Genomic DNA, 27,893 nt, shown 5'->3' with positions numbered 1-27,893 from the left:
ACAGTGCGGCTGTAGCCATAACATCATCAAACCGGATAGCAGAGGTCGCTCCACCCAAAGGATTCCCTGAAACCTCACCTCCCCCACTCAAGCCACATCCAAGTTATCCTCAGTGAGTCAGGTACTCCTTGCTGAGCAATGCCTAGACTCACGATGGAGGCACTTGGCCTCGGTTTCTGGTGTGGCCTTTTGAGGCAACTATAAGCACAGCATCTGTGGATTATTTGCTGAATCTTAACAGGTGGCCCCGGAGGGGTAGAGGCTTGGGCTAAGGTTGGCCTGCAGCTGAACCCCTCTCAGGAGACACAGAAAGGCAGCCAAAATGGGAAGACAAAGAAGCAGAAACCATATGAGAGAACAGAACAGAGATCCAGATTTAATAGAGTCAAGTAATCTAACAGATGCAGAGTTCAAAACAATGGTTATAAAGATGCTCAATGAACTTTGGGGAAGTGTGGATAAATTCAGTGAGAACATCGACAAAGAGATAAAAAACATAAAAATGGAAATGAAAATTATAAAAGGAAACCAGTCTGAAATGAAGAACACATTATTTGAGATGAGAAGTGTATTAAATGGAATAAACAAAGGAATAAACAGTGAATAAAGAAAAGGATCAAATGCCCTATCTAGAGGATGGGAAAGCCAAGGACACCCTATCAGAATGGCAAGGGAGAAGATGCCAAGACTATAAAAATAATTAAGGAGCATATGGGAAACTATTAAGAGTCTAAATATCTATCTGATTGGCATAAGTGAAGAAAATTAAGATGTTGAGCAGCTGTTTGAAGAAACAATAATGGAAAACTTCCCTAACCTGATGAAGGAAATGGACATAAAACCCCAGGAAGCTCAGAGAATTCCAAAAATCAAGGGTCCAAAGAGGCCCACATCAAGACACATCGTAACTAAAATGCCAAAGGTTAAATACAAAGAAAAAATATGAAAAGCAGCAAGAGAAAATTATTTATAAGGGAAAACCCATAAGACTGGCAGCTGATTTCTCCAAAGAAATTATGCAGGACAAAAAGGCTTGGCAAAAATTTTTTGACAGGATGAAGACCCAGGATCTACAACCAAGGATATTTTGTCCAGCAAAGCTATCACGTAGAGGTGAAGGACAGATAAAGTGCTTCCCAGACAAAAATAAGCTAAAGGAATTTATCACTATCAAGCCAGGATTACAGGAAATGCTGGAGGGACTTCTTTAAGAAGAAAAAGTGAGTATCAAAAACAGGCATAAAGAATGATAATCAAAAACAGACTTAGAAAATATAGTGGACAATTTGATGACAGTCTGAGGGGAGAGAAATTGGGGGGTCCTGAGAGAATGGGGTAAAGGGTTAAAGAAGTACAAATTAGTACAAATTAGTAGTAGGTCACGGGGATGGGGAGCACGGCATATGGAATGAAGTTAGCATTAATATGATGGCTAGATGGAGGGCCGGGGAGGGAGGGAGCAATTGAGGGAATTGTTTTATGAACTATATAGATGTATGACCAATGTACTATATACTTGAAACTAATTTAAATAAATTTTAAAAATGTAACAAAGAATAATAGAATCTATTCTGAATTAATTTGTGTTTGTGATGTTGAGTAAAATGATAAATTCATCCTTTCACATGTGATAGACAGTTGTCTCAGCACCATTCGTTGAAGACTAGCCTTTTCCCAATTAAATTCCTAAGCATCTTTATCGAAAGTCAATTGACCATGATTATAAAGGTTTATTTCTGGACTCTCAATACGTTCCATTGATCTATATGCCTGTCTTTGTGCCAATGTCACAATGTAATGTTGTTGTTTTTTTTTTACATTAACTGCCCTGGCTAGAAACTCCAGTATAATGTTGAAGAGAAATGGCAAGAACAAATATGATAGCATTGCTTCCAATTTTAGGAGAAAAGCATTAAGTTTTTTACTATTAGATATGATATTAGCTGTAGACTTTTCGTAGATGACCTCAATCAGGTTGAAGATGTTCCTTTCTATTCCTATTTTGTTGAGAGTTTTTAACATGAATGAATGCTGAATTTTGTCCAGTATGTTTTCTACATCTATTAGTTGATAATGTGGTTTTTGTTCTATTAATATTATATATTACACAAATTTTCAAATGTTAAATAAACCTTGCATTCCTAAAATAAACACTTTTTGTTTTATATGTCGCTGGTTTCACTTTTCTAATATTTTGTGAAGAATTTTTGCCTCTATACTCATGAATAATATTGGTCTGTAGTTTTCTTTTATTATAATGTCTTTGTTTAGTTTTGATATTAGGTAATACTGGCCTTATAGAATGAGTTTGGAAGGGTCCCCTTCTCTTGTTTTTGAAAAAAATTAGAAACGATTGGTATTTTTTCTTTAAATAGTTGATGGAATTCCTCATCGAATGGGCTTTTCAGTTGGGAAGATTTTATATTACTAATTCAATTTCTTTACTTGTCATTGGTCTGTTCATATTTTTAAAATTTTATTTTTGAATTAGTTTTGGTAATTTAGTTTTATAGGAATTTTTCCATTTCATCTAAGTTGTCTAATACATTGGCATGAAGACATCTACAATTTCATTGTGAGTCTTTTAATTTCTGTAGGGTTGGTGATGATATCTCCTCTTTTATTCTTGGTTATTACAGTTTGTGTATTCTCTCTCTTTCTTGTGGCTAACTTGGTGAAAGCTTTGTCAATTTTCTTAATCTTTTAAATGAACCAACCTCTGTTTCACTGATTGTATCTATTATTGTTTTCTATTTCATTGATTTCCCCTCTAATCTTTATTATATCTCCCTTCTACTTGTTTTGTGTTTAATTTGTCTTCTAACTTCTCAAGGTGGAAGTTTAAGTTATTAATTTGAGAACTTTCTTCATTTTTTTAATATAGACACATAAATCAATAAACTTTTCTCTAACCAATGTTTTAACTGTTTCCCATAAATTTTAATATGTTGTATTTTGTTTTCATGTGTTTAAAATATTTTCTAATTTCCCTTGTGATTTCTTTTATGACCAATAGTTTATTTAAAAGTATGTTGTTAATTTCCTGATATTTGAGATTTTCTAAATTTCTTTTTATTGCAGTTTCTTATTTATTTAATTTTTCTGTTTGTTGGGGAATGTATTTTGTATGACTTAAATCTTTTCAAGTTGACTGAGCTTGTTTTGTTGACTAATACATGAACTCTCCTGGAGCATGTTGAAAAGAATATGTGCTCTGTTGTCATTGGGTGCAGTACTCTAGAAAGGTCAGTTAGGTCAATTTGATTGACAGTGTTATTCAAATTTCCTATATCTTTGCTGATTTTTGTCTAGTTGCTCTGTCAATTATTAAGAATGAAGTATTGAAGTTTCCAACTACTTTTAATTTTCTATTTCTTCTTTCAATTCTGTCACTTGTTTCAGGTATTTTAGGGTTCTGTTGGTAGGGCTCTACAATAAACTTATAATTGTTATATTTTCTAAGGAATCAATACTTTTATCATTATGAAATGTCCCTTTCTGTCTCTAGTAATATTTCTTGATTAAAATGTATTTTGTTTGATTTTAATATAGCCATTCCAGCTCCTTATGGTTATCATTTGATTGGTATATCTCTTTCATCCTTTTACTTTAACATATACAGTAGTCCGTCCTTATTCACCATTTAGCTTTCCATGCTACCCACAGTCAACTTCAGTCCAAAAATACTAAATGGTAAATTCCAGAAATAAATAATTTATAACTTTCAAATTGCACACCATTCTGAGTAGTGAGATGAAAAATTGCTCTGTCCTGCTTCATCTCACCTGGGTTGTGAATCATCCCTTTGTCCAATGAATCCATGCTGCATATACTACCTACCTGTTTGTCACTTAGTAGCTATTTCAATTATCAAATTGACTGTTACTACATTCTGTCTTCAAGTTTACTTATTATTTTTCTGTCTAAAATCTGCTGTTGAGTCTCTTTAATAAATTTTTAAGTTATTGTGCTTTTGAACTGCAGAATGTCCATTTGATTCTATTTTATAATTTCTCTTTGTTGACTTTTCTTTTTTGAATCATTGTTGTAATACTTTCATTCAATTCTTTAAACATGATTTTTAAAATGAGTCTGAACATATTTATAATTGCTGTTTTAAAGACTTTGTATGCTAAATCCAACATCAAGGCCTACCTAGAGAAAATTTTTATTTACTTCTCTTTTCTGTTAGTGTGGATTACACTTTTTCATTTTTTGGTATTTCTCATTTTTGTTGTTGAAAATGGGATATGTTAGATAATATGTTGAAGTAATTATGGATTCTGATTTTCCTCCATTGTGTTGTTGCTGTGTTTTGTTTTTGTTTACTAACTTGCCTGAACACATTTAGAGAATCTGTTAACCCACCACTGTGTGGCTACTGATGTCTCTGCTCAGTTTTTAAAAAATTGTTGTTTTTATTTTTAAGTTTGAATTCATACAGATCATGCTGTATTTGCATAGATTAATAGTCAATGAGTGGTCAGACATTGTGTTCAAACATCTCGAGCCAGTAAAGCTTCCACTCTCTGACAATAGATCTGTGTGTGTGTTAAGGAGCATATTTAAAGTTCAGGTAATTTTTAATTAAGTTCTGGCTTTGCTTACCTTCAGACTCTCTTGCCTTTCCTCTGCACATATACAACAGGCTTAGAGTCAGTCAATGATGTATGGAAAACTTGGGCCCTCTCCAGTTTTTCCTATGTAAGGACGTGGAGCGCTTATAAGGGCCCCCCGTGATGGTCTTATTTCTCAGATCTTCCTATTAAGTTTCTGGCTGATTTGCCAGTCTGCTGCAGCCCCCAGCCATGATTGCAACCTCAGGCTAACTGAGCTTCTGGTCTTCCTTTCTTTGTTTGTCACTTAGATTGCTACTATTACTCACGATGCTGCCAGATGTTGGAATCTTATCATGCAGTACTCCAAATCAAATGAACCCCTTCTTTCAGTGAACATTCTGATTTTCACCCATTTCTCCACCTAGGTAGAACTACCTTATGGACTGAGCAAGAGGCGGGGGATGGGAAGGTAGGAAAGAATATACATAGACACCTACTGTTTATACCTGAAGTTCAGTAACTTTTTATGAATAACCACTTCTCATTGTAATGTATACCTTTGGTGGGTTTTCAGAGTCCCAAGTAGATAGTTTTTGACAATTGCATCAAGTTTTATCATTGCTTTTTGGGGAGACAAACTGTTGAGCTATTTACTTCCCCATATTGGAAGTCTCCCCGCTGCACTGGTCATTTTTAATAGCTCTTCAGCTGAATCTGATGTGAGGCCAGAGTTGTCAATCACTGAGCCAGGGTATGATTACAGGAGGATGAATTTTGATTTCACTTCATTTGGTAAACATTGAACAATATCAGTCACTGGATATAGTGTGAAGATACAAAGATAACTGAGACCATCTTTCTTCTTCAGTATTCATAAGCAATGGGAAAGATAGAGAAGGAAAACATTAATGCAGTATAACTATAAGCATATAAGGATGGATGATGCTGGGTCTGGGAGTAGTGTCAGCAAAGAACAATGCCCATAAACATGCTGATGGGTTGTCAGAATATTTTCAGAAATTAATATAGTCATTAAGCAGATCCATACTTAATGTAAATATGAATAATACTTATCCTGGGGAACCTAGGACAATATCCAAAAATTATATGGTGATTACAAACATATCTTTAAGGAATGAGTATTTTAATTCATGTAAAGTTTAATGAGTTTTTTTGTGCTTTATTTTCAACTGGACTGTGATGAATTCATAACCTCAACTTATAGGAATAAATTTAGGAATAGCAAATCAACCTTAGAGTCATTATAGGCAATGTGACATGGTGTTGTTGTCTCCAGAATGTAGAGTTCATGAAGATATACGATTAGAGGTGTAGAAACAAATATTACCACTTCTTCTTTTTTTTAAACCAAATTTGGTCTTTAAAATTTTTCTATTGCTCGAACATTTCATAAAGTGAGAATATGTATACAGTAGTATGTTTATAGAACTTATAAATAAATAAATGTATTGGTGGCATGCTCCCAATATTTTGGGATCAAGAGTACTCAGTCACAAAAGTTGGAGACCACTAGTATTGGCGGAAAGAATACCAACCTAGATGAGTGCTAATCCTAGTTCAGCTACCAACTTGCTGTGTAAACATGGGCAAGTTACAAAGATGCTGTAAGTCCTCCCCATCTCTAAAATGAGGAGACTGGTATAAATATTTCTGAGATTTAGTTCTAAAGATAAAAGATAATTATAACATTAGAGGCCTAGAAATTTGGGGAATCTCCTACTAATTAAAATTTCTTTTTATAAGTATTTTGAATATTTTAAGTACATTTTTGTTATTGTCTAATATTAGGGTTTTGTTTCAGACTTACAGATTCCAGTCTGATGTTAGAAGATTATTCATCCAAGTTCAGCCCCCAAACAAAGAGAGCCAGGAAGAGCCTTCTCTCTGGGGAGGAGAAGGAAAATCTGCCAAGCGACTATATAGTGCCCATTTTCTCAGGACGGTGAGCATTCATTCTCTTTCCAGTTTTGATTATTAGAAAGTGAAGAGTAAATGTTGTCAGATAATAATAATAGCAGTTAACATTTATTGAGCACTTACTATGTTCTGGTTGAGAAATATCTGAAGAACCCTGAAATGCTACACTGAGGAAGATGTGTTTATTGTCAACATCTTTGCTATCACATAAGATGGCTACATGAGAAAAGAGAATGATTAGGAACTTAATTCCACTTATGTAAGTAGTTGAAATTAGGAGAGTATTAGCTTCTTGTGATTGAATACTGTATATAGTCACTATAGATAGAGTACAAAGAAAGGTTCAAAACTCTAAAATATTGGATGAACTCAAAAACAAAATCAGATGAGATGTTTCAGTAGATGGAAAATATCTTGGTTGCCAGTGTGGTTTTAATTAATATTCATTAGGAAGAAAAAATCTTAGATAGCATAGATTAAGTAAAAGAATTGCCTCATAATTTGAGTGCCTGGTTTATATTTGTTGAATATAAAATAGATTACTATTTATTTGAGGTAAACCTCAAACAAAATAATCACTAAATCACAAGTCCGTGTAATGCCAAATTTCTGTGTTTAGAATATAAACAGCTTTTGAATGATAATAGTACCTAAAGGAAACTTGTCCAAGACACCAAATTAAAGTTTAGTGGGAACTTTCTGAGCCTTCCCCTGTTGATTTTCCTTTGAATGGAGAATTATTAACAGAGCTAAGGTGATACTCAAAATGAAGTCATCCTCTCAGGGCAAATGCTATCAAGAAATTCAGTGGGCAATAATGTGGTTGTAATTTTTGTTTCTCTGTGTTTTCCTTTTTCTTCCCACTGCTCTCTGATGGCTCCTTTCTGAATTGTTTCAGAAGCTAATGTCATAATTGCTTTGAACTGAATTAGAAAGAAAGGGGATAAATATTCTATTTTTAGCTTTTTGATATCTTTGATTTTTCGATATTTGATTTTTTTAAAGCGAACTTTCCAGAGAAATGTGCTTATGTTACTAAGCATGCCTGTCCAGACTTAGCCTCTTCACAGTTAATTTAATATGCTCTCATATTAGTTATAGGAGATAGCTAGGGTAGAGGAGTGAAATATTTTATTTTCCGCTTCTTCCCCATTGTTTTAAAAAATCATTTAAAAACCATATTAACTTAACATTAACCTTCATGGCATGCCTCTCTACCTGTGTGGGCATGAAATGAAGCTTCTCACAGTCTTCTCCCCTGCCCTTTCTCTACCAAGCAATTTTTCTTCTTGCAGGCCAGTCTCAAGAAATAATAATTTATAAAATAAATTGTGATAAAAGAAAATGTGAACAAAAATTTATCTTCTAGGTTTTATTTTCAGTTTTCCTTTATTTTTTATATGGAGTCATCTCCTATATTCTATTACTATGTTGAAAATAATACTTAGTAATTATTGTGTTGACAGTATTAGCAACAAAAGAAGAAGATGGGAAAGAAACGAACATCTACTGAGTACCTATTGTTTTCTAGGAATTATACTAAGTGCTTTATATAAACTGTCTTGCAAAATTCTCAATACAGCCCTGGAGAGGTATTAGTATATCAGTTTTTGGAGAAGGAAATCAAGGCTCAGTGACTTGCTGCAAGTCACGTGGTTAATGCAATGTGCATACACTCTGCAATTACAGTTAATTGCAGCAAGTCACGTGGTTAATGCAATGTGCATACACTCTGCAATTTACATTTCTGGAAAATACCATTTCTTTGGATGACACTTGAAAATTCCACTTACGTTCCAATAATTTGGCTTGACTGTGTCAGCAACAGGTTTTGAGCTATGACCATCAGATATAGTCTGAGCATTGGAGAGGTTTTAAATTCATTTTAAATTGGTAGTAGTGTATTTTTGTCAGCATGCTAGCATCCTATTTTTGTACCCAAATTATAGTAGGGTTATCACTGACATGTACTTATATTTACTTAAAGGTGAACATCCTTTATGTTTTGGGTCAAAAAATTTTTTTAAGTGTGCTTGAATTCTCATGTGAAATACTTGGAGTTTTTTCAAGGTTAAGCTTATTCATAAATGGAAAAGGCAAGGATAGTGGGGCTGCATTCTGCCTTCTAGAGTGATATCAACATGTCTACTGTTAGAGGTAATGCAAACTTAAAATTCTCTTCCATACAGTTGTCTCAACTCAGGGCAAGACTAGCATTGAATTTAATCCATTATTATATATGTTATATCATATTACAAAGCTCATTTGAAATCTCTCTATTGTATATTAACCTCTATAGAGAATTTTAAGCATTTTCATGATGGTTTGTTTTGTATTCACTTTTTAATTCATTTACTCCCAATCGCATTAAAAAATAAATGAATAAATAAGTAAAATTATGACAGGACGCTAAGCTAAAAATTTTTCATTTTTTTCTCTCGCTAAATTATAGTGGATATATTACTGACTTCCTTAGTAGAGACTATTTTATTAATATTTGGAGAGGTAGAAATAAGCAAAAAGAAATTAAAACTTAATAAGTTTAGTAAGAAACAAAGTAGACTAGTCTTATATTCCATGAGAAGTTCCGAACCTGGGCAAATGTTGGATCCTATTCCTCAGCAAACTGCATAGGTTCAGGTATCAAGAACACGAAAACACAATGGAAATGTTTGCTTAAATTTGGAGGTAATTATTTTTATAAGAAAAGTAAATGTGCAATTATGTATTAAAGAGGTCTAAGGAGACTCAATTTTAAGGGAATCTTTAATAAAATCAATGTACTTCCTCACTAAAACATCTAATGGGGTCGACAACAAAGATATTGAAGGAGGTTAAAAATAATCCAAAGATTTTTAACAACATTATTAACTCACAACACAAATTCTATTATAAACTACTACATTAGGCACAGCACTTTTGGATGTTACCTCTCACTTGCCATTGTCACTAATTATGAATAAAAACAAGTCACTTTTATAAATATCTCCCCTTCAATTGTGAGTTCGGTCATTTCTTCTCATAAGAGCTGAGCAAGCACAAATGAAGATTGTCATATTAAATATGCACACATACATATATATCTACACATATATATGTACATATAACCTTTAATATCTTAGAGAGAAACCCAGTAGGCATAAGGATCTCATGTAAATTTAAAACTTGTTCCTACATGCAATATCTCTGGTCAATGCATTACATCAGCTGAGTTATATAATCCAGATCAAACACATAGTCATGTGTCAGAATCACAGGCACACAAACTGCATCTCGTTTTACAATATCATCTTTTCTGGGTAGAAGTAATAACTTAATCTTTTATTATAGATTCAATCATATTTGAACACACTAAGGAAACCAAGGAAATGACATTGGGCAAGTTACCTAACTTCTCTGAGCCTCGTTACCATATATCTAAAATTGAAATGATACAGTTTACCTCAGAAGGTTGTTGTGGGGGTAAATGAGATACTGTATGTGAAAAGCACTTGGCAAAGCACCAGGGCCATAATATGTATTATTATGGTTATTATCAGTATTTGTTAAGGTGAAGATTACTTCCACTGTGAAGAGATAGCTCTTGATTTACCAGGTTTTTCTATCAGGTTCTCTTTAGGCATAATACACAGTTTCTGAGGTCTGGTACTTTGAACTTAGTGAAATTAAGCCATCTTATCACTGCCATCCACAATACCCGTAATTTACCGTTACCCTATTTTAGCCAAGTGCATGTCAGTGGAATTACAGACACAGAAGAGGAAAGAATTAAAGAAGCTGCTGCTTATATAGCCCAGAGGAATCTCCTTGCTAGTGAGGAAGGAATCACAACATCCAAACAGTCCACGGTATCAAAACAGTCTTCATCCAGTCTCCACCAAGAGGAAGCTTTTGAGAAGAAGTCAAGGAAAGTTGCAATTCGAGAAAAGGCAGAACGCCTGTCACTGAGGAAAACAGTAAGAAAAGACAATTTAATATAACTTACAAAAGTGGAAATGCATGGAACTTTGCGTGTGTAGATATAGACTGATTTGTTTCAAATTAAGAAATATGTGATATTGTGGAGAAACAAAACTAAAGAAAACAAAGAGAAAGAAATCAAAATGTATAGGTCAAAGAAAGACAAATTTAATAGCTATGAACTCCATGAAATTTTAGGTTTCAAAAAAATTAAGGTTCTAAATAACCTTAAAAAGTCCGCCTTAGGGAAATAAAATATGTTGCTTAGGCTTAGAATGTTAAAAATTAAATGGCATATTGTTTTAAAAGGGGGCAAGAAATATGCATTTGATTTGAATACAGAAGTAAAGCTCCAAATAGAAAAATGATGATTTCGGTTTCTGCTTGTTATTTTAGTTGTGCAGGTTCCTTTGATTTTATCATATTGTGATTTTTTTTTTTTCAGTTAGAAGAAACCGAAGCATTTCATAAAAAGTTGAATGAAGATCATCTTCTCCATGCTCCTGAGTTTGTTATTAAACCTCGTTCTCACACTGTTTGGGAGAAAGAAAATGTAAAATTACACTGCTCTGTTTCTGGCTGGCCAGAACCTCGAGTCACATGGTATGTTATCTTTATAAAACTACTCATAGAATCAATTATGCAAAATTAATTTTATCTCTAGTGAAAACATTCAGCATTATAAATATGCAAGAGTCAGTGAAAGCATTTGCAAGTTTGTATAGATTTTTTAAATTGTGAAGAAAGGATACTGGATGAATATTTTATGTATGAGAAGAAAGAATAGTCTTGCATATGTTATGATATATTATGATACATTGTAATCCTATTATACAATGGGTCTTTATCTTATGTAAAGTGTTAACATTTTATCGACATACTTACATACAAAGAAAATATATGTCTATAACTGCTATGGACCATAAAAACTTGTTCTCATTAAATATAGGCATCATTTTGTGATCAGTAGCAATGATATGTTTCGTAAAGCCAAAAAAAAAAAAAAAGAGAGAGAGAGAATTTGATGGGAAATATTACTCGAAATGGGACCTGAAGGCATTTTCTTTCCATAAAGAATAAGTACCCCTTTTCTCCTTCCATTATATATCCTATTGCAATTGTCAATGATTTTGTGATCTCTAAACTCAGAATTTTCCTATCATATGTCATGAATGGCTGCCACAGAGAATAGAAGTATGAAAATAATTGAACCAACTCAAAAAGGTGTTTTCCACTTTATTCTCTGACACAAGTATTTTGCATGGTTTTCTTATCTCAGGAGTGGTGGTTAATGCACCTTATATTGTAGTATAAACCCTACATTGAATGACACTGTCACCCACGGAGTGACCACCTCCTTCTCCTTTCTGTCCCATTATCTCTAATGTTCAGACACCTGGCTAGCATGACTGTGGGTAGCTGAGAAGATAGATCCGTTATCTATATAAATAGTTATCTTTATGTAGCAGGTGGTGAGTTTTTAAGAATTCACCTATGATATAAATCTGCCTCTGACAATATTGGATTTACTTTATATTTTTCTTGTATGTAAACTCTTCTCAAGGTTCTTGAGTTTGAAAACCAAAGAATGAAACCCAAGCCAGCTATATATTATCAAAACAAATAATTTATAGTAAACAAAGATGAGAAATGTAGGAACATAGTTCAATGAAAATGAAGTTTTAAAAATCAATTTACAAGCTTTAAAGTATAAAAGTATGCTATAGTAATTTAGGAATCAACCCATCTTTTCCCCACCTTTCTCTGTGACTATGGAGTTGTAAATTTGGCCTCTTAAAGGGACATTTCCTTTTCAAAAACTGATTATTTCCTACCTGAAAAAAAAAAATCCTAACTTTCTTAAAATTAGGCCATCTAATTTTGATTGCCTAATTTTTAGCTCTAAGAAATATATTTGGTTAGTAAAAAACTCTCTTCTTTCATGAATTCAAATGTACACATAAATAAATAATCAGAGTCCTTAATCAGATAGCTATATTTATTATATACCATCCTATCACTGTTTTCCTGCTTTTGAAAAATTAGAGTTAAAGATGATTTTCAAAAGAATATAAAGTAATCTCTGAGAGATAAATATCAATTTCTTAAGCATTTATTTATTCTGTTAAATACACAGCAACTAGAATATAAACATGCTTATGTACCACTGATGGTATTATTTATTAAGCCAGAATGATGTGGCTCCACAAAGGCAGAACTCAAACTATGTTGGAGATTAAATTCCATACACTGTTATTTTGTTGGCTGATAAAAGAATAATTTAAAAACAAACAAAAAAGATAAAAATGCCCCAGAAAAATCTGAAATTACCAAATTGTCAACTTTTAGAATTCCAGTTAAATTGAAAAATAGAAATACTGTCAATTTTCAGTTATCCTCACTAATGGAGCTGAGCAGTAGTACAATTCTTTCCAAAATTTTCCTATCTAGCTTTGAAATATTTCTTTCCTCAACATGTGAATTTCATGTCCTAGGGGCTCCTTTTAAACAAAAATAAAGGCACAGAGACAGGACTTGTCTCAGGAATGTTGGAGAGGCTGTACATTTACTGGGACAGGCCTTCTCTAGATCCTACACCCTGTTTAGTGCTTGGAGAAGATGAGTCCATTTTTTATCTAAAATTCTCCCAGTAGGGACAGATCAGAGCATTTCACAGAAAGTCCAGTTGCTTTGCAAGTAAAGCAAAAAAGTAAATATTAAAACAAAAGAACTAGTGGACCACTAAGAAAATAGTTAACCATACTTGAGAAAGCAAGATTTGCCCCTAGATAAAGCTGAAGATTAGACAGCTAGTAGATAACTGAAAATTGGCTATGACAATAAACAAGGTGAGATCTAGATTTTGTGGGTTCACTAAGCTTATACAATTTGGTGGTCACTCTACAAAAAAGAACGTAAAGTTAGTATAAATTAGGCATAGAGCCTTGCAGAGACCCATGCTAGTGAGAGTCCCTGAAACTTCAGCTTCTCAGGCTCCAAGGCACATCCTTCTCTGGTAGTAAATTTTTATGTGGGATTAGTATACCTTCCTGGGTATGATGGCTTTTTAAAAATTATCACTAAATGAAGCTCTAATTTACTTTGAAATGCTAGTACAGAGTATGCAATCTTCAGAAAGAATCCTTCCCCTCAATGAGCAGGGAACCCACCACTCAAGCAGAAACCATGGTTGTTGGAGATTACTTTGCTGGCATTTATGCCTTTTTGGTAGCCAGCTGCAGCTTCCTGGACTGAAGACAAGTATGAAAGAAATACTTGAAAATAATCTCCGTGAAAGAAGGAGATAAATTACAGGAATAAGTTTATGATAATGCTTCGTGGAGTCCCGCTGCCTTCACTTGTAGCAGTTAGGTCCTTAGCCATGTCTTTCACAGGCATGTGTGCCTGGGGCCTGGCTCTCTTAGAGTCCTTTCCAGAGATGGTTCCAAGTTTCCACTAGGCACCCTCAGGTCATGGAAATCCCTGAGGTCTAACAAATGGTCTGAACATGCAGCAGCTGCTCTTCAGCTGATCCGACGTACTGACCAAATCCATCTAAATGGAATCTAGAGATTACCCACAGAGTGCTAAATGACAGAAGCACACATCACTCATCATGGCCAGGTGCAGAGACCCTGAGGAAAACCGTCCTATGCCCAACCTGCTCTGAAATCAGAAGGAAGCCTATTTAGGTCTTGGGTCCAGCAGAGAAGTTAGCTGCAGAAGATACTGCTGCACTGGTGGTGAAGCTGGCCATCTTAAGGGAGGGCTTTGTGAATATAGAAGGAAAACTATACATGTGATGAAAAACTGAAGTTGTTTTACTTAATAAGCTATATTTATATAATAGCTTGTATAATAAACTATATATTGGTTTAAAGGGAAGGAGAAAAAAATTATGTTTGTACAGTTGAGAAACTCCACATCCATGGGTTTTGCATCCACGGATTCAATCAAACGCAGATTGAAAATATTCGAGAGAAAAAACATCCCAGAAAGCAAAAATTCCCAAAAGCAAAACCTAAATTTGTCACATGCTGAGCACTATGCTGAATCCATGCAAATGAAGTGAGGTATAAGTACCCTGTCATAGCCTATATGCAAATATAGGTTATATGCAAATATTATACCATTTTGTATAGGGACTTGAGCATCTGTGGGTTTTGATATTCACAAAGGATCCTGGAACCAATCCCCTGTGGATACCGAGAGAGGACTATTTTTGTTTTACTTGCATGAACTCTGGAAAGAGACATAAGAATCTAAGGAAAGCAGTTAGCTGTGGGGAGGAGCTGGGTAGAAGGTAGACAAGTGTGAAGAAGGAGACTATTCTCTATGCTCCCTTATACTTTCTGGTTCTTGGACCATATAAATGTATTGCCAAGTCAATTTTAAAATTATATGAAATAGGAGAAAAGAGAAAAGTTCTTTTTAAAATAAGAGAATTGAGTTAATTTTACACACTTTTTTTTTTTTTAAAGAGCTAGATTTAATTGGATTTCCAGCCCTTAGTCAAGATCAATTTTGTCAATGAAAATCTGGATTGTGACAGCAAGGAGATTCACATAAACTCACTAAAGCAATGTGTTGGTATTAGAAAATGATAATCATTCATTCACTCACTCAACACCCATATTTTCAGATCTATACATGGATACTGGACTAGATCCTCAAGCGAGACACTTAAACTACATATTTGGAATTCCTCACATTGCTCCTAAAATTATTGGCAAATAGACATTTAAAGAAATTGTCATTAGGCTTGGTAATAATTAAAAAGCTGGGAATAAAATAGTATGAGAAATGTATCTTAGAAAGAGCCTGAAGATTTGGAAAAGTCTTATTCTATTTTTGCAAATTATGAGAATTTATAAATTCTATAATAGAATCATGTATTGAATTTGTTTACGAGATTAGTTATTCACATGTATTCAAATTTAGCAGTTGCTACCATATTATCTTAGGAAAACAATGTACATTTAAAATAGTTAAAAGTTATTTATAATTTATAGTTACTTCCCAACATAAGGATTTGGAGTTTTCTTTTAGATTTTTTCTTACTAATGTAATTCCAAAATCTTCCCAAATAAGATAGATTTCTCTCAGCTAATTGGTTTTTAAAGTGAGTAATTGCTATTTATTTAAAACATAAGATTAGATTTAACGCATCAATCACATTTTTAGGGGGATTCAACATGATAAAGATCATTTTGGCATACATTATTTGCTGATAGAAAAAATTAGAATGAAGCCTTTTTACTGGACCATGCTTTACACAAAGAGCTTTCATTGTTACTCTCATTATCAAAGTCAGCCCCACCTCCAAATAGACATTTATTCAGGGAACGAGTATTATTCTAGAAATACTTATAGTATAATGAAAGCTTATTAACCGACTGTTCATAAACTCTACATGAAAATGATAAAGAAAATGGTGTACATCTAAATATTCACAAGAATTTCAGAAACCTTTTGATGAATAATCCCAGGGTGTAAATTACTCTCCAAAATTAGCCAATGACTGGACAGTTTGGAATTTCACTTTCCAGAAATAACAAGCTGTGAAGCATATACAGAAAAGGCCAAAAATCCTTCTTTTCTTTTCAGACTTAATACCAAAGGCAGCCAATGTCAAGTGACCTGGAACCTGAATGCCTCGGTGAATTCCTTGGGGAAGATAATCAAATAGTTTCTTAACTTACTCCTTATCTGCTGCTTTAAAACAGGCATTTCTCACACTGATATCTAAAGTACCAGACGAAAGACTAGAACCTCCTCAAAGTAGGGGTGTGTGTGTGTGTGTGTGTGTGTGTGTGTGAGAGAGAGAGAGCGAGAGAGAGAGAGAGAGAATTTTAAACCAATTTCAAGTGCCAGAAGGTCGCATTAGAAAAGTCACTGGTGTTTAGCTGGAGGAAAGGCATTAAGATGCTAAGCTGAGTAGTACAGGAGAGCAAGGAAGGTAAAGCAACTTTGGGAGCTGCAAAATACTGTTTTAACTCCAACTTTATGGAGATAATTAACAACATTTTCGGTCGGAAGCCAAATGGGGTGTTATTCAATTGTTGAGTCAAGTAGCACATGCCCAGCTGTCCGTGTCATATATTTCTCTTCTTATGCTAAAAGGGACTACTGAAAACACCCCAGCACATGAAAACACTGAGCAAGAGGGAGCTTCTGAGTCAAGTGTAAAATTACCTAAGCCAATTCAATCAGGAGAACATGTCAATTAATATGTTCTACCCTGTCATTCGCTCCAAGCAAGGGGTGTTCGAAATTAGGAGCTATGAGCAGATTTATTTTTACAGGCCATCCCTGATCAGATAGTTCTGCTTGTCTAGAGCTCAGTGGTGAGACAGCTGTCTGAGGCTGCTTCTGGGCTGGCAGGAAACAGCTACCAATGTCCTCTGTGGGTCGGGTAGAAGTTTATACCACTATGCCTGCCATGCAGCAGTGATTCTTAAGTGAATCCAGCCTTCTCTTTTCAGATCTGAAAGAACCGAGACACAAAGAACCTCAAGTTACTTTCTTCCTATACACTTATTTTAAATTATCCAAACCATGAAGTACATGTTTGTCAGAACTCTGTTCTTTGGGCAAAATGTATGATGCTACAATTAATCTATTGCATTACACAATAATTCTGTTCAATCCAATTTAACAAACATTGAGTGCCTAATATGTGTCCATGACTCATGTTTCCTTGAGAGTAGGAATAGAAGCAAATATGAATCAGACATAATCCCTATCATTAAGGCACTTGCAGCTAAGTAGAAGAGACATATAATCAACCATAATTTAATAAATGTACTATCTTGCAATTTGAACTAATTAACACTGATATGGAACGGCAGGAACAATTAATATTGTGTGGGATTTCAGGGAGGAGTTTACTGAAGAAGTAGCATTTGATCTGAACCTTGAAAGATGAGTTGGGATTTTGCTAAATGGAGGAGAATGATATATTTTTAAAAGTATAGAAAATAAATATGTGTTTTAAGGACATAGAACATGTATGCACACACATGTGTGAGTATGCAGTTGGGGGAAGGGAGGAACCGACTGTGATTATCTCCTTTCTTTTTCTTCCTTTCCACCACTTTCCCTGATCCCAAACTTCCTTATAACCATTCCCAGAAGTCTAAATAAATAAAATGCAGCTAAATAGAGAACAATTGGGAAATGGAAACATTCCACGTTGTCAGGAGCCAGATTGCCTGGGTTGAAATCCCAGCTCTGCTATTCCTAGCTGTGTGAGCTGGAACAAATTACTTAATCTCTCCAGCCTTGGTTTCTTCAACTGAAAATTATGTTAAAAATAGTTCTGCTTCATGTGGTTGTTGTGAGGTTCGAATTTACTAATCTATTCATAAAGCACTTAGAACCTTGCCTGGCTTGTTGTAAATGCTCTGTATTAGTTATGGTTATTAGTGTTATTTGTGGTATCTGTGCACACGAAGTGGGGTATCTGAAAGATAAACAAGTAAAATCCATCTCCTCTTTTGGGCAGAAAATGGCTTACACAGGAGAGCCCGGTTTGGCACCATAGCCACTGGCTATTGAGACCATAAGGACATGGCAAAGAATCAAGGTGCCATTTGTAGACTTGGGATACAGTGTCTCTGGAAAGGACCCTTCCAGTACCCTCCCTTTGAGGCCTGAGAGGCTTAACCAAGGATGAGACAGTCAGAAAAAGGAAACCTTTCAGCTTTTATTTGTCAGAAATTTTCTTTCATGATTAATATTTTAAGTTCTTCCAAGCCAAGAGCCATGCTTGCTTATGATGGAATAAAACAAATATAATGAGTTTTCAGTATAATGACATTGCTTTTTAACCATATGCAAGAATGTTCGTAGGAGGAGTGTTATGCTGTCATCCTACATAGGCAGCCAACAATAAAACTCCTAACACAAAGGTTTCCCCTCTGTCGTGTCAACAATGGTCAAATTTTTTTTCTTTTTTGGATCTTTTGTTGAAGCATAATTCACATAAAAAGTGCATATTATATATAAATGCACAGCTTTGATGAATTTCTGTATATTGCACATACCCATGTAACCAACACCCAAATCAAAAAACCAGACATTATCAGCAGCCAAGATGTCTCCTTCATGTCCCCTCTTCAACCTCCTCCCCACTCTCCAGGGGGAAATCACTTTCCTGACTTCTAGCAGCATGAATTGATCTTTTCTGGATTTGTACTTTGTATAAAGCAATCATTATACTATGTAGTCTTTTGAGTCTGGCTCTTTCACTCAACATTATGTATGCAAGATTCAATCATATTGTTGTGAACAGTCAGCTTAAATGTAATTTTTATGATGGAGAGGAAAGCAAGTACACTGAGAAGTTTCACCGTATTTTTAGTGCATTTTATTTAACCTACTGTAGATTGTATTTACTGAGCCAACGCTGCTGCCGACCTCAGTGCCATGTTTACAGGTGTTCCTTCAGGAAGAAGAATTGTGTGTGGGTACATGTGTGCATGCGTGTGTGTGCACTTTTAATCGTGAAGCTATTTACACTTCAACTTACTGCACTTTGTTTCCATTGTCTCATAGGTATAAAAACCAAGTGCCAATAAACGTCCATGCAAACCCCGGGAAATATATTATTCAAAGTCGATATGGACTGCACACACTGGAAATTAACACGTAAGAGGACATCAGGGTCCGTGTGTGTTGCCCGACAATTTCTCAGGGAGACACCTCACTGCTCTGGTCCATAGCTGCTCTCCTCCCCTGTTCCCGACGACGCAGCATGATCTCAATGGGGATGTGCACATGCATCACTTCTCTTGGTGCACACCTGAGAGTGATATGCGTGACTCATTCTTACCAAGCCCAGGTTACCTCCCAAAGTGATCTTCTGTCTGAGTTTCCTCAAAGATGATGAGAAAAAATTAATTTTTTATTTATCCCTTTCTTAGACATTAGTAAAAACTAAGTTATATAAATAGACATTTATACTCGGTTATCCTTTCAGAGTTCCAAATCAACATCGTCATCATACTCTTTTGTCATTAATCAGTAAAGGATATGGAAGTTGGGGTGGGTGGCATTGAATGTAAGCTGGACTAGAAGAGATGAACTGTGGGAAACAATGCACCCACCCTGTCAACCTGTAGGTGGAGGCAATATGGACATTGGGGTGTCTTTAAAGCAAAATTCAAAGTAAAATTTGAAAGCAGATTGCCTGCGTGCACGGCACTCAGTAAAATGCTTCTGATACACCTGGCTGCCCTGTGCCAGGCCTGCTCGTCCACATGCCTGGTCCAGTGAACTGGTCCTAGGATTAAATTTAAGTCTAGAATTAAATCTGGACACATGTCATTTATGACTCCTCAATCGTGAGGGTGATTGACAGTGGGGTTGGGTGGGTGCTACCTGTACTCAGTGACCCTGCATAGGCAAAGAGCACCCATACTTTCTAGATATTTTCTACAGTTTACAAGTAAGACTGTACTCTACCCCACCCCTACGTTTCCTGTTTCTCATGCTTTTTCTTCCTTCCCCAGACCTCAGCCAAAAAAGTTTGTTTTCTTTTGCGCATATGTCCATCATTAATATCACTTTATTAAAAAGATACTCAACAAGAAAAAAATTTGAAAGCAGAACCTACATCAAAATTCCCAAGTCCTCGAGGATTTATCACATCTCTTAAAAATGATATTAAAATCCAAGCCTAGTTATGTGGATACAAAAGTTAAACAAGCTCCTGCCATTTTTAGTTCTCATAAAACCATGACATGCTGAGATATCAAAGTAAAATTTACATCATTCTGATCTCAGGAGATTTATAGCCTTCTCTTCAGATCACAACAGCTGACACAAGTGATGCTGGGCTTCAAACAGAACCCTGGACGCTGGGATGTTCTCCAAGCTCTGACCCTGATCTGAAGTCACATCAATGCTGTCAGTCAATGGTTCTTCTGAGGCAACAGTGAGCTATGTTGTTGCTTGATAATTAAATAGTTATGAGAAAGACAACTGTATTGACCTTCCTGGAGTTCTATTGATGTCTGTAAAATTTCAACAAGAAATAAGTTTATATGAATGAAACTAAACTTAGAGGGACAATGAATAACATAGACACTGGAAATGATATGACACAAACAACCAGCTTTGAAATCTTAGCCTGTTCATCTCTCTGTGAGATCATTGTCTCCCTAACTCCATTATTAAAGATATCACAATTCCTGTATTATGACTCAGAGGAACTTCCAACTCTTGTGTCATGCCGTGGGCCAAAACCCCAAGTGTGGCCTGAACCGTAGTAGAATTCATTTATTTTTACTTTGAGGCTAGAACACAGAACCACACATTAGACTGACCTAGATCTGGTCTGTGGCTCAAGGAAGCCATGGAAGTCTACAAGGAGAGGCTTTTTCTTTCCCTCTTGTTGCCCTGTCACCCCCAGACTGAAACTCACCCTTGGGGAGGCCAGCAGGGAGACTGTGCCCCCAATTGATTATAATGCCATCATGCTGTAATTTATGTGCTTATCATTTTGTTGACATTTTTTTTTAGACATTATAAATTAACCCAGACTAGGATCACAGTGTACTATAGGTCTTCTACCATCCTGTACTGCTGGCCTGAAACTACTGTAAATCCCTTGGACCATGTAAAATCCCACAGGGAGCCAGATCAGAGAGAGCAGCTTCATCAAGAGTCCCATAGAACCACATGTCAGCCACTGATTTCCAGTGTGCCACGGTGGCAGAGATCTTTGAAAGAACAGCCAGCAATTACAAGGAGTATCACTGCAATATCCACTTATTTCTATACATTTTTTCAGATGTGATTTTGAAGACACCGCTCAGTACCGGGCCTCAGCAATGAATGTTAAAGGAGAGCTTTCAGCATATGCCTCGGTGGTGGTAAAGAGTAGGTTTGCTGAACTTGTTTTATTCCAAATGTGTTTTTAGAATAATTTATTCACATTGCTAAAAACAATTAAGAAGTAGGTCATGTGCATTTCTGTTTTCTTTTCTAGGATATAAAGGAGAGTTTGATGAGACTCGCTTCCATGCTGGGGCTTCCACCATGCCCCTCAGCTGTAAGTTTAAAAATATATTTACTAAATGTCATCTACATTTAAAATACAGCTTAATAAGCTATTCTATAATGCTGAAATAAATGCATAGTATATGTTGTAATATATGTTAATATGTATATATAATAGCTGTCTATAGTTAGTTTCATTTTTTTTAGATTCTTTGGTTACTGTTCTCTTTCTGAATATAATTGCTTTTCTTTGGTTTTATAAAAGCCCAGATGTAATGGGCTAAAAATGGCAAATGATTTTAAGTCTTTCTGCGTTAAACTGGGAAAGATCATTATACAAACCTGGACAGAGTGATTTAACCACTCACACACACACACACACACACACACACATTCACATGTATGTCACACACACACACACACACACACACACGCAAACACATTCACATGTATGTTTGGACTGTTTATAGTAGTCTTACTCATCCCTAAATGTATAGGTCAGCGTTACCTCCTGGAGAAACCCATGTCTAACCTCTACTGTTACCCCACTGCCACACCCACCCCACCCAGTCAGGGTTGGATGTCCCTAGTGAGGCCATGGCACCTCCATAAGAACATCTCTTACACTGGACACTGTTAACTGTTAAATGTCTATTTCTCCCACTGGCCCGTGAGCCACTTGAAGGCAAGGGTGGACCTTTTATCTCTAAATCCCAGCGCCTGACACAGAGTAGCTATTCAATATTGAATGAATAAATAAGTACATTCATTTATGAAGTGCAATTTAAAAGGATGTCTAAATGTGGTTAAATAGCAACCTATTAAAAATTCCAATTAGCGGTAATTTGTGTATTCGTGAACTTCAATTAGTTTATCTAAGTCAGAACTTCTTTTCATGGGAAGCAATAAAAGTAAAATCCTTATGGTTCTTCAAATAATTAGGTGCTTACAATGGTCAGACTGAAAAAGGTAGCCAAACCCTAACTTCTTATTTTCCAAACATTAAAAAAATAAGTGATAGTTTTGAAAATCATTGATGAAGATACTTTCTCATGGGTCAGTTTTTCATCTAACTGGTTAGTTTGATGTCTTTAGATGATCTACTTCATCAACTTCATGGAATAGCTCCAAATGTTAATATTTCAAGATATAACCATGGGTGTCAATCTCATGGGCAGGGGATAAAGAGGAGTGAGAGTGAGGGAGGAATACATCCCAAATCATATTGTTCTCATATCATTTTATTTATGTTAAGAGAATAGTTGGAAATTCTGAAACTACGACTTATCTTCCAGTGTCCCCAAGACTGGCCTATTTGATCATTCCACAATTTTCTGAAGGTATCCTGCTCATTCTCACTACCATATCATCATCCATGTTTCTCCTATTTTCCTCTTATCCATCAAGTCAAGGTCTGAAAGCCCGGCTTGACTACTTCTCTAACTCCAGTTGCATTCAGTCAGAGCCTTCTCTGGCCCCTGAATTGAGTGTAGTTGTTCCTAACACAGAAGACAGGGGCTTTTATTGATTCCTTCAACCAGTTTACTGGGCATCTAGTATGAGCTATGTACTAGTTTAGGTGCTTGGAATATGCTGGTAAATGTCATAAATAAATCTTCCTGCCCTTGGTTCTGTTCTAATAGTTAATGTATATTGATTGGTGTTACATAAACTATACTAAGACTTTTTTTTATATGTATTGATTCATTTAATGCACTCCCAAAGCTTATGAAATAAGCACCTTTTCCTCTGTGCTATGTAGATGGAGAAGCAGGTTAGAGTGGTTAAATCAAGGGACAAGACCACACATACTGGTAGAGTAGGGACTTGTAACATGGTCTTTCTAATTCTAAACCATATTCCAAACCAGGGGTTAGCAAACATTTCTGTAAAGGAGCAGGTTGTAAATACTTTAGGTTTTGTGGGCCACATGGTCTCTGTTGCAGCTACTCAACTCTGCCATTGTAACACAAAAGCAGCCATAGACAAGAGGTAAATGAATAAGATGGCTGTGTTCTAATAAATCCTTATTTATAAACATTGAAATTTGAATTTCCTGTCACTTTTCACATGTCACAAATTCTTAGTCTTCTTTCGATTTTTTCAATAATTAAAAAATTGAAACCATTCTTAATAGTACAAAATAGGAAGCAGTCTAGATTTAGCTCTAGATTTGACAACCCCTAAACCTCAGGCCTACTATAACCCTTATCTCTACTCCCTAAGGCAGCTTTGGAACCAGCCCAGCTTCTCAGTGAGCAAGGTCTGATCAAATTGTTTTGCTTTTTGATTTCAGTGTGACATTGTCATGTAGAAGTGGGGCAGATGGGACATACTTCATAGAGAACATTTCCCTGTTGGTTAGCGGTTGCCAGGCAACATGTAAATTTAAAGCAATACCACATAGTGGTTGAGAGCACAAGTTCTTGAAACAGCCTGCCAGTATAAATGTGGCTCTTGAGGTGGGGGGTGGGGTTGGTGAATGTGGGCAGTTGTTTAGCCTCCCTATGCTGCTGTTTCCTCATCTGTAGCAATAATAATGGTACCTGATAGGGTTATTATGAGGCTTAATTGAGTTAATAGTTATTAAACACTTGGAACAATACTTGGCACAGTTGAACCTAATGAATGTTAGCTTGCTTTTTCAAATTAATACTAAGGTCTTAGGAAGACAGATGAAATATGAAAGGGCCTAAGTCTTAAAGTTGGGCAGTTAGGAGTTTGAATTTCAAATTTACAAGATACCCTTAAAACCTTGGCATTAACTGTATATTTGTGAACATTTATATCTGCATCTGAAAGAGAGGAAAAGCTAATATCTATGCCACGGGGATTTTGCAAAGATTAGATGACATGTCGAATGTAGCATGCCTGGCATATAATAACCCACCAATAAATAGTCGTTATTTTCCCAAGCCCTTTCCTTTGAGAAAAGAGAAGATAAAACCTGGGAGAGTTTATAATACAGGCATTTACTCAATCTATAATTAAGACATTTCTAAGAAAAATGTTTTTAAAGTTACAATATTTTAAACTTTTTAATTTTCTCCCATTGACTTTTCTTATATATTTTTTTTACTCAGATCATTAAGGAAGTTAAAGCAACTTACTATATTTTTATGAGTAATTGATATGGCTATTTGTCCCAAGAGTACAAACAATAGAGTTTAAATGAACTTAGAATCTAAAATTAAAAGATGTATACGTATATTGCAGCTAACTATTTAAGTTTAAGCTAAAAGTGGTATTAATGTATATTTTATGTAAGGCATGAAATCTGACCTTCAAATCTTATTAGTTATAAATAAGCTTTTCTGACCAGTGAAGCAAGAATTTTCATACACAGAATTTCCATTTCACGTAATAATATGTCTTTTATAAGACTTAATTTTTGCCCAGATAAATCATTTGATCAGTCTTTGTTGTGACTGCTCTCTGCCTGTGCTCATTTAAATGCTTATGTATCTTTGATGAGAAAAAAATAAGTTACTGACGTTCGTTTTTGTTGTACCCAGTTGCCGTGACCCCATATGGTTATGCGTCCAAGTTTGAGATCCACTTTGATGACAAGTTTGATGTGTCCTTTGGGAGAGAGGGCGAGACGATGAGTCTAGGCTGCCGTGTAGTTATCACTCCTGAAATTAAACATTTCCAGCCAGAGATCCAGTGGTACAGAAATGGTGAGCCTTTATAATGAATTCTGACTTAGGTTCTTATTTGCAGAAAGTTGCAAACTGGACTTGGCACCAGAACATGAACATCCATAAGACTGCAGATCTATTCATCAGAGCTAGCAGAATCTAGACGTTGGATGGCATAACCTATACCTACTGGATGTTAAAAAAAGGTTTTTGTAAATAGTAGAACTCACATATATTTGTGAAATATATTTTTATCACCAAGTAATATATGGAAAGGATTAAGAAAATGTATTTTTGTTTATATAAGTTGGATATATCTTCATTTTGCAAGTTAATTTTATTTGGTAAAACAAAGTGAAATTCAGAGAAGTCCAATGGGACTATGGAGCACGCTCATTGTTCCCTGGGCAAGGTGAGCAGTGGGCAAGGTACTCACCAAGCAGTTAGTCTGAACTTCCCCTGTGCATGCAGGTACCCGGGGCAGTCTGAGGCACCATGAGATCCCGAAGCAGTGGCTGGGACCAGGACCTGGGCCCATGTTGAAGCCAGCATGGCAGCAGTGGCAGCAGCAGCAAAAGCACTAAGTGAACATGGCCCTAGAGAAGGGGAGGGGATCCATATGCAGGCAGCATGGGACCCACTGTAGGAGGCCAGCTTGCCTGTCCATCTCAAGAACTCACCTTTGTGGGATTTGCACAAATATTGACTTTCTGGCTTGAGTGCTGTGGCAGGAACTGCCAGCAATCAGACAGTAAACTGTCAGTAAAACATTACAATTAAAAGCTTGTATATAGACAATGTAATAAAGCACATAAAGCAGTTGTTAGAATTCGTCACGGTTTAGAACCTCTGTTTATGAAAACTGCCACATTTCAAAGCAACTATACTCAGGCTTAGAAATAGAAATTAAGTTTAAACATTTTTGCATTCAATGAAAAAGAACACTTTTTATATAAAACCTTGGATGAAACAATTATTAACAAGCAAGAGAATTTGAAAATTAATTTTTCCTCATAATTGAAGAGATAGTGATAGAATGCATAAACAGCTGTTTGAATTATACACAAATCATGAGGTCTTTTTCAGTTTCTTGTATGACTTCCACAAGTTACAGGACATGTAAGAGGAAACATTAAGATGCAATATGTAGATTTACATTTAAAATTAAATTCAGACTTACATGAAACCGATTTGTATGAAAAGTTAAATCTCCTTTAAAAAAATTTTCCTTAAGAATCATCAGCTCTAGAGTACTAAAATTTATATTTTAGTTTATTAGAAAGTTAACCCAATAGTAACTTTATACCATAACTATATAATACTATATAATATAAAATACGTAATACTTTAATTATCTGACACTCTTAACAGCTGCAGTAATAGCTACATCAGCAGAAAGATCCTTCTCAAAATAAAAATATTATCAAAACTAATTTGTGATCTTATGTTTGCAAAAAGTGACTGATGTTCCTTTCAATTATATCCATTTAAAATAAAGTTGATAAAAGTCTAAATTTGATCACCTAATAACTGAATCTGCAGAAAAGCAAGCCAGAAATATTCATTATCAATCAAGATATCACATTAATAAAGTCTTTTTTTATAAAATTATGACATGAAAATGTTATTTTTGCATTTTTGTATTATTTTTATTACTCTTTACAAGTAATAAGCTATTTTTAGAGGAAAAACCCTTATCCTTTAGTACTTATAACTGTAATTTTTCTCTCTGCTTTTTGAACAATGGGCCTTGCAATTTCATTTTGCACTGGGCCCTGCAGATTATCTGGTACTGGTCTCCTCACTTCTGGTCTAGTATTTTTACCAATATAAACATGGCAGAATGCCTCAACGCCCTAGAGACTTCCTCCAGTCTGAAAATTGTCAATATAGAAGGAGAGGAATAGAGAGAGAAAGAGAGGTAGCAGATGGGGAACAGAGGGAGGGAGAAACAGGGCTAGAGAGTGAGGGAGAGAGAGGGAGGGATGGAGGGGAGAGAGGAAGAAAGGAGTAATAGAGAAAAAGAATGGTTAATTTTGCTGACTCCCTCTCCCACTCAGGAGCACTTATTTCTTCATCAAAATGGGTACAAACACATTGGAGTGGAGATCGGGCAACACTGACATTTTCTCATCTCAACAAAGAAGATGAAGGCCTCTACACAATCCGTGTACGGATGGGAGAATATTATGAACAATATAGTGCTTACGTCTTTGTTCGAGGTAAGACCTAACAAAAAGCAGAACACCCAAGATTATTTAAAACACTGAGACCAAATCAATCTCTCCAGGCATGTTTTTTGTAATGATGAAAGATCCATTTGAAAATTCTTCCAGATTACATACCATAGGGATATTAACTTCTAGAAATACTACACCTGATGTGAAGAGGTTAATAACCCTAAAGACATTAACCCAAAGGTAAGCAAGTTCCAGACTATGTTTGTCACTAATGGCAGTACTTGTCTCATCTTCAGTGAGCCAACAGTGCAGTTCTCTATAGGTGTTCTAGTTGAGGTGCTAAATACTATTTAAAAAGCCATTTCAGTTTATGGAAACTGTAACGACAGAGTGATGTGTTGTTGGGGAACTTACTCTTTAATATCTATTTTTAAATATCCATTAGTATTTCATTCCAGGCCCCTTCTTTATAGCTTTAGCTTTAATGAGCTAGGAAACAAGGTGCTACAATTTAATCCTCAAGACAAACTACAATTGTTGATTTTAGGAGTCTTCCTTTTTTCAGAATATCTTGAATGGATCAGAGGGGTACAAGTAGGAAAGTTGTA

General features: G+C 35.4%; 1 protein-coding gene across 1 annotated transcript in view; it reads left to right on the top strand.

The window, feature by feature from the left end:
- MYOM1 (myomesin 1) overlaps positions 1–27,893 on the top strand; it is a 136,835-nt gene that overhangs the window by 17,567 nt on the left and 91,375 nt on the right. Inside the window, exons 3-10 of the mRNA XM_006920115.3 lie at positions 6,382–6,522; positions 10,222–10,453; positions 10,903–11,060; positions 19,017–19,109; positions 21,256–21,344; positions 21,454–21,516; positions 24,980–25,144; positions 27,166–27,327. Of these exons, the coding sequence (XP_006920177.2) occupies positions 6,382–6,522; positions 10,222–10,453; positions 10,903–11,060; positions 19,017–19,109; positions 21,256–21,344; positions 21,454–21,516; positions 24,980–25,144; positions 27,166–27,327 (1,103 nt within the window). The remainder of the gene's footprint in view (positions 1–6,381; positions 6,523–10,221; positions 10,454–10,902; positions 11,061–19,016; positions 19,110–21,255; positions 21,345–21,453; positions 21,517–24,979; positions 25,145–27,165; positions 27,328–27,893) is intronic.

This window comes from Pteropus alecto, unplaced genomic scaffold (genome assembly GCF_000325575.1).
Source record: "Pteropus alecto unplaced genomic scaffold, ASM32557v1 scaffold146, whole genome shotgun sequence".
Classification (NCBI taxonomy): Eukaryota; Metazoa; Chordata; class Mammalia; order Chiroptera; family Pteropodidae; genus Pteropus; species Pteropus alecto.
This window is presented reverse-complemented; position numbering and strand designations above follow the sequence as displayed.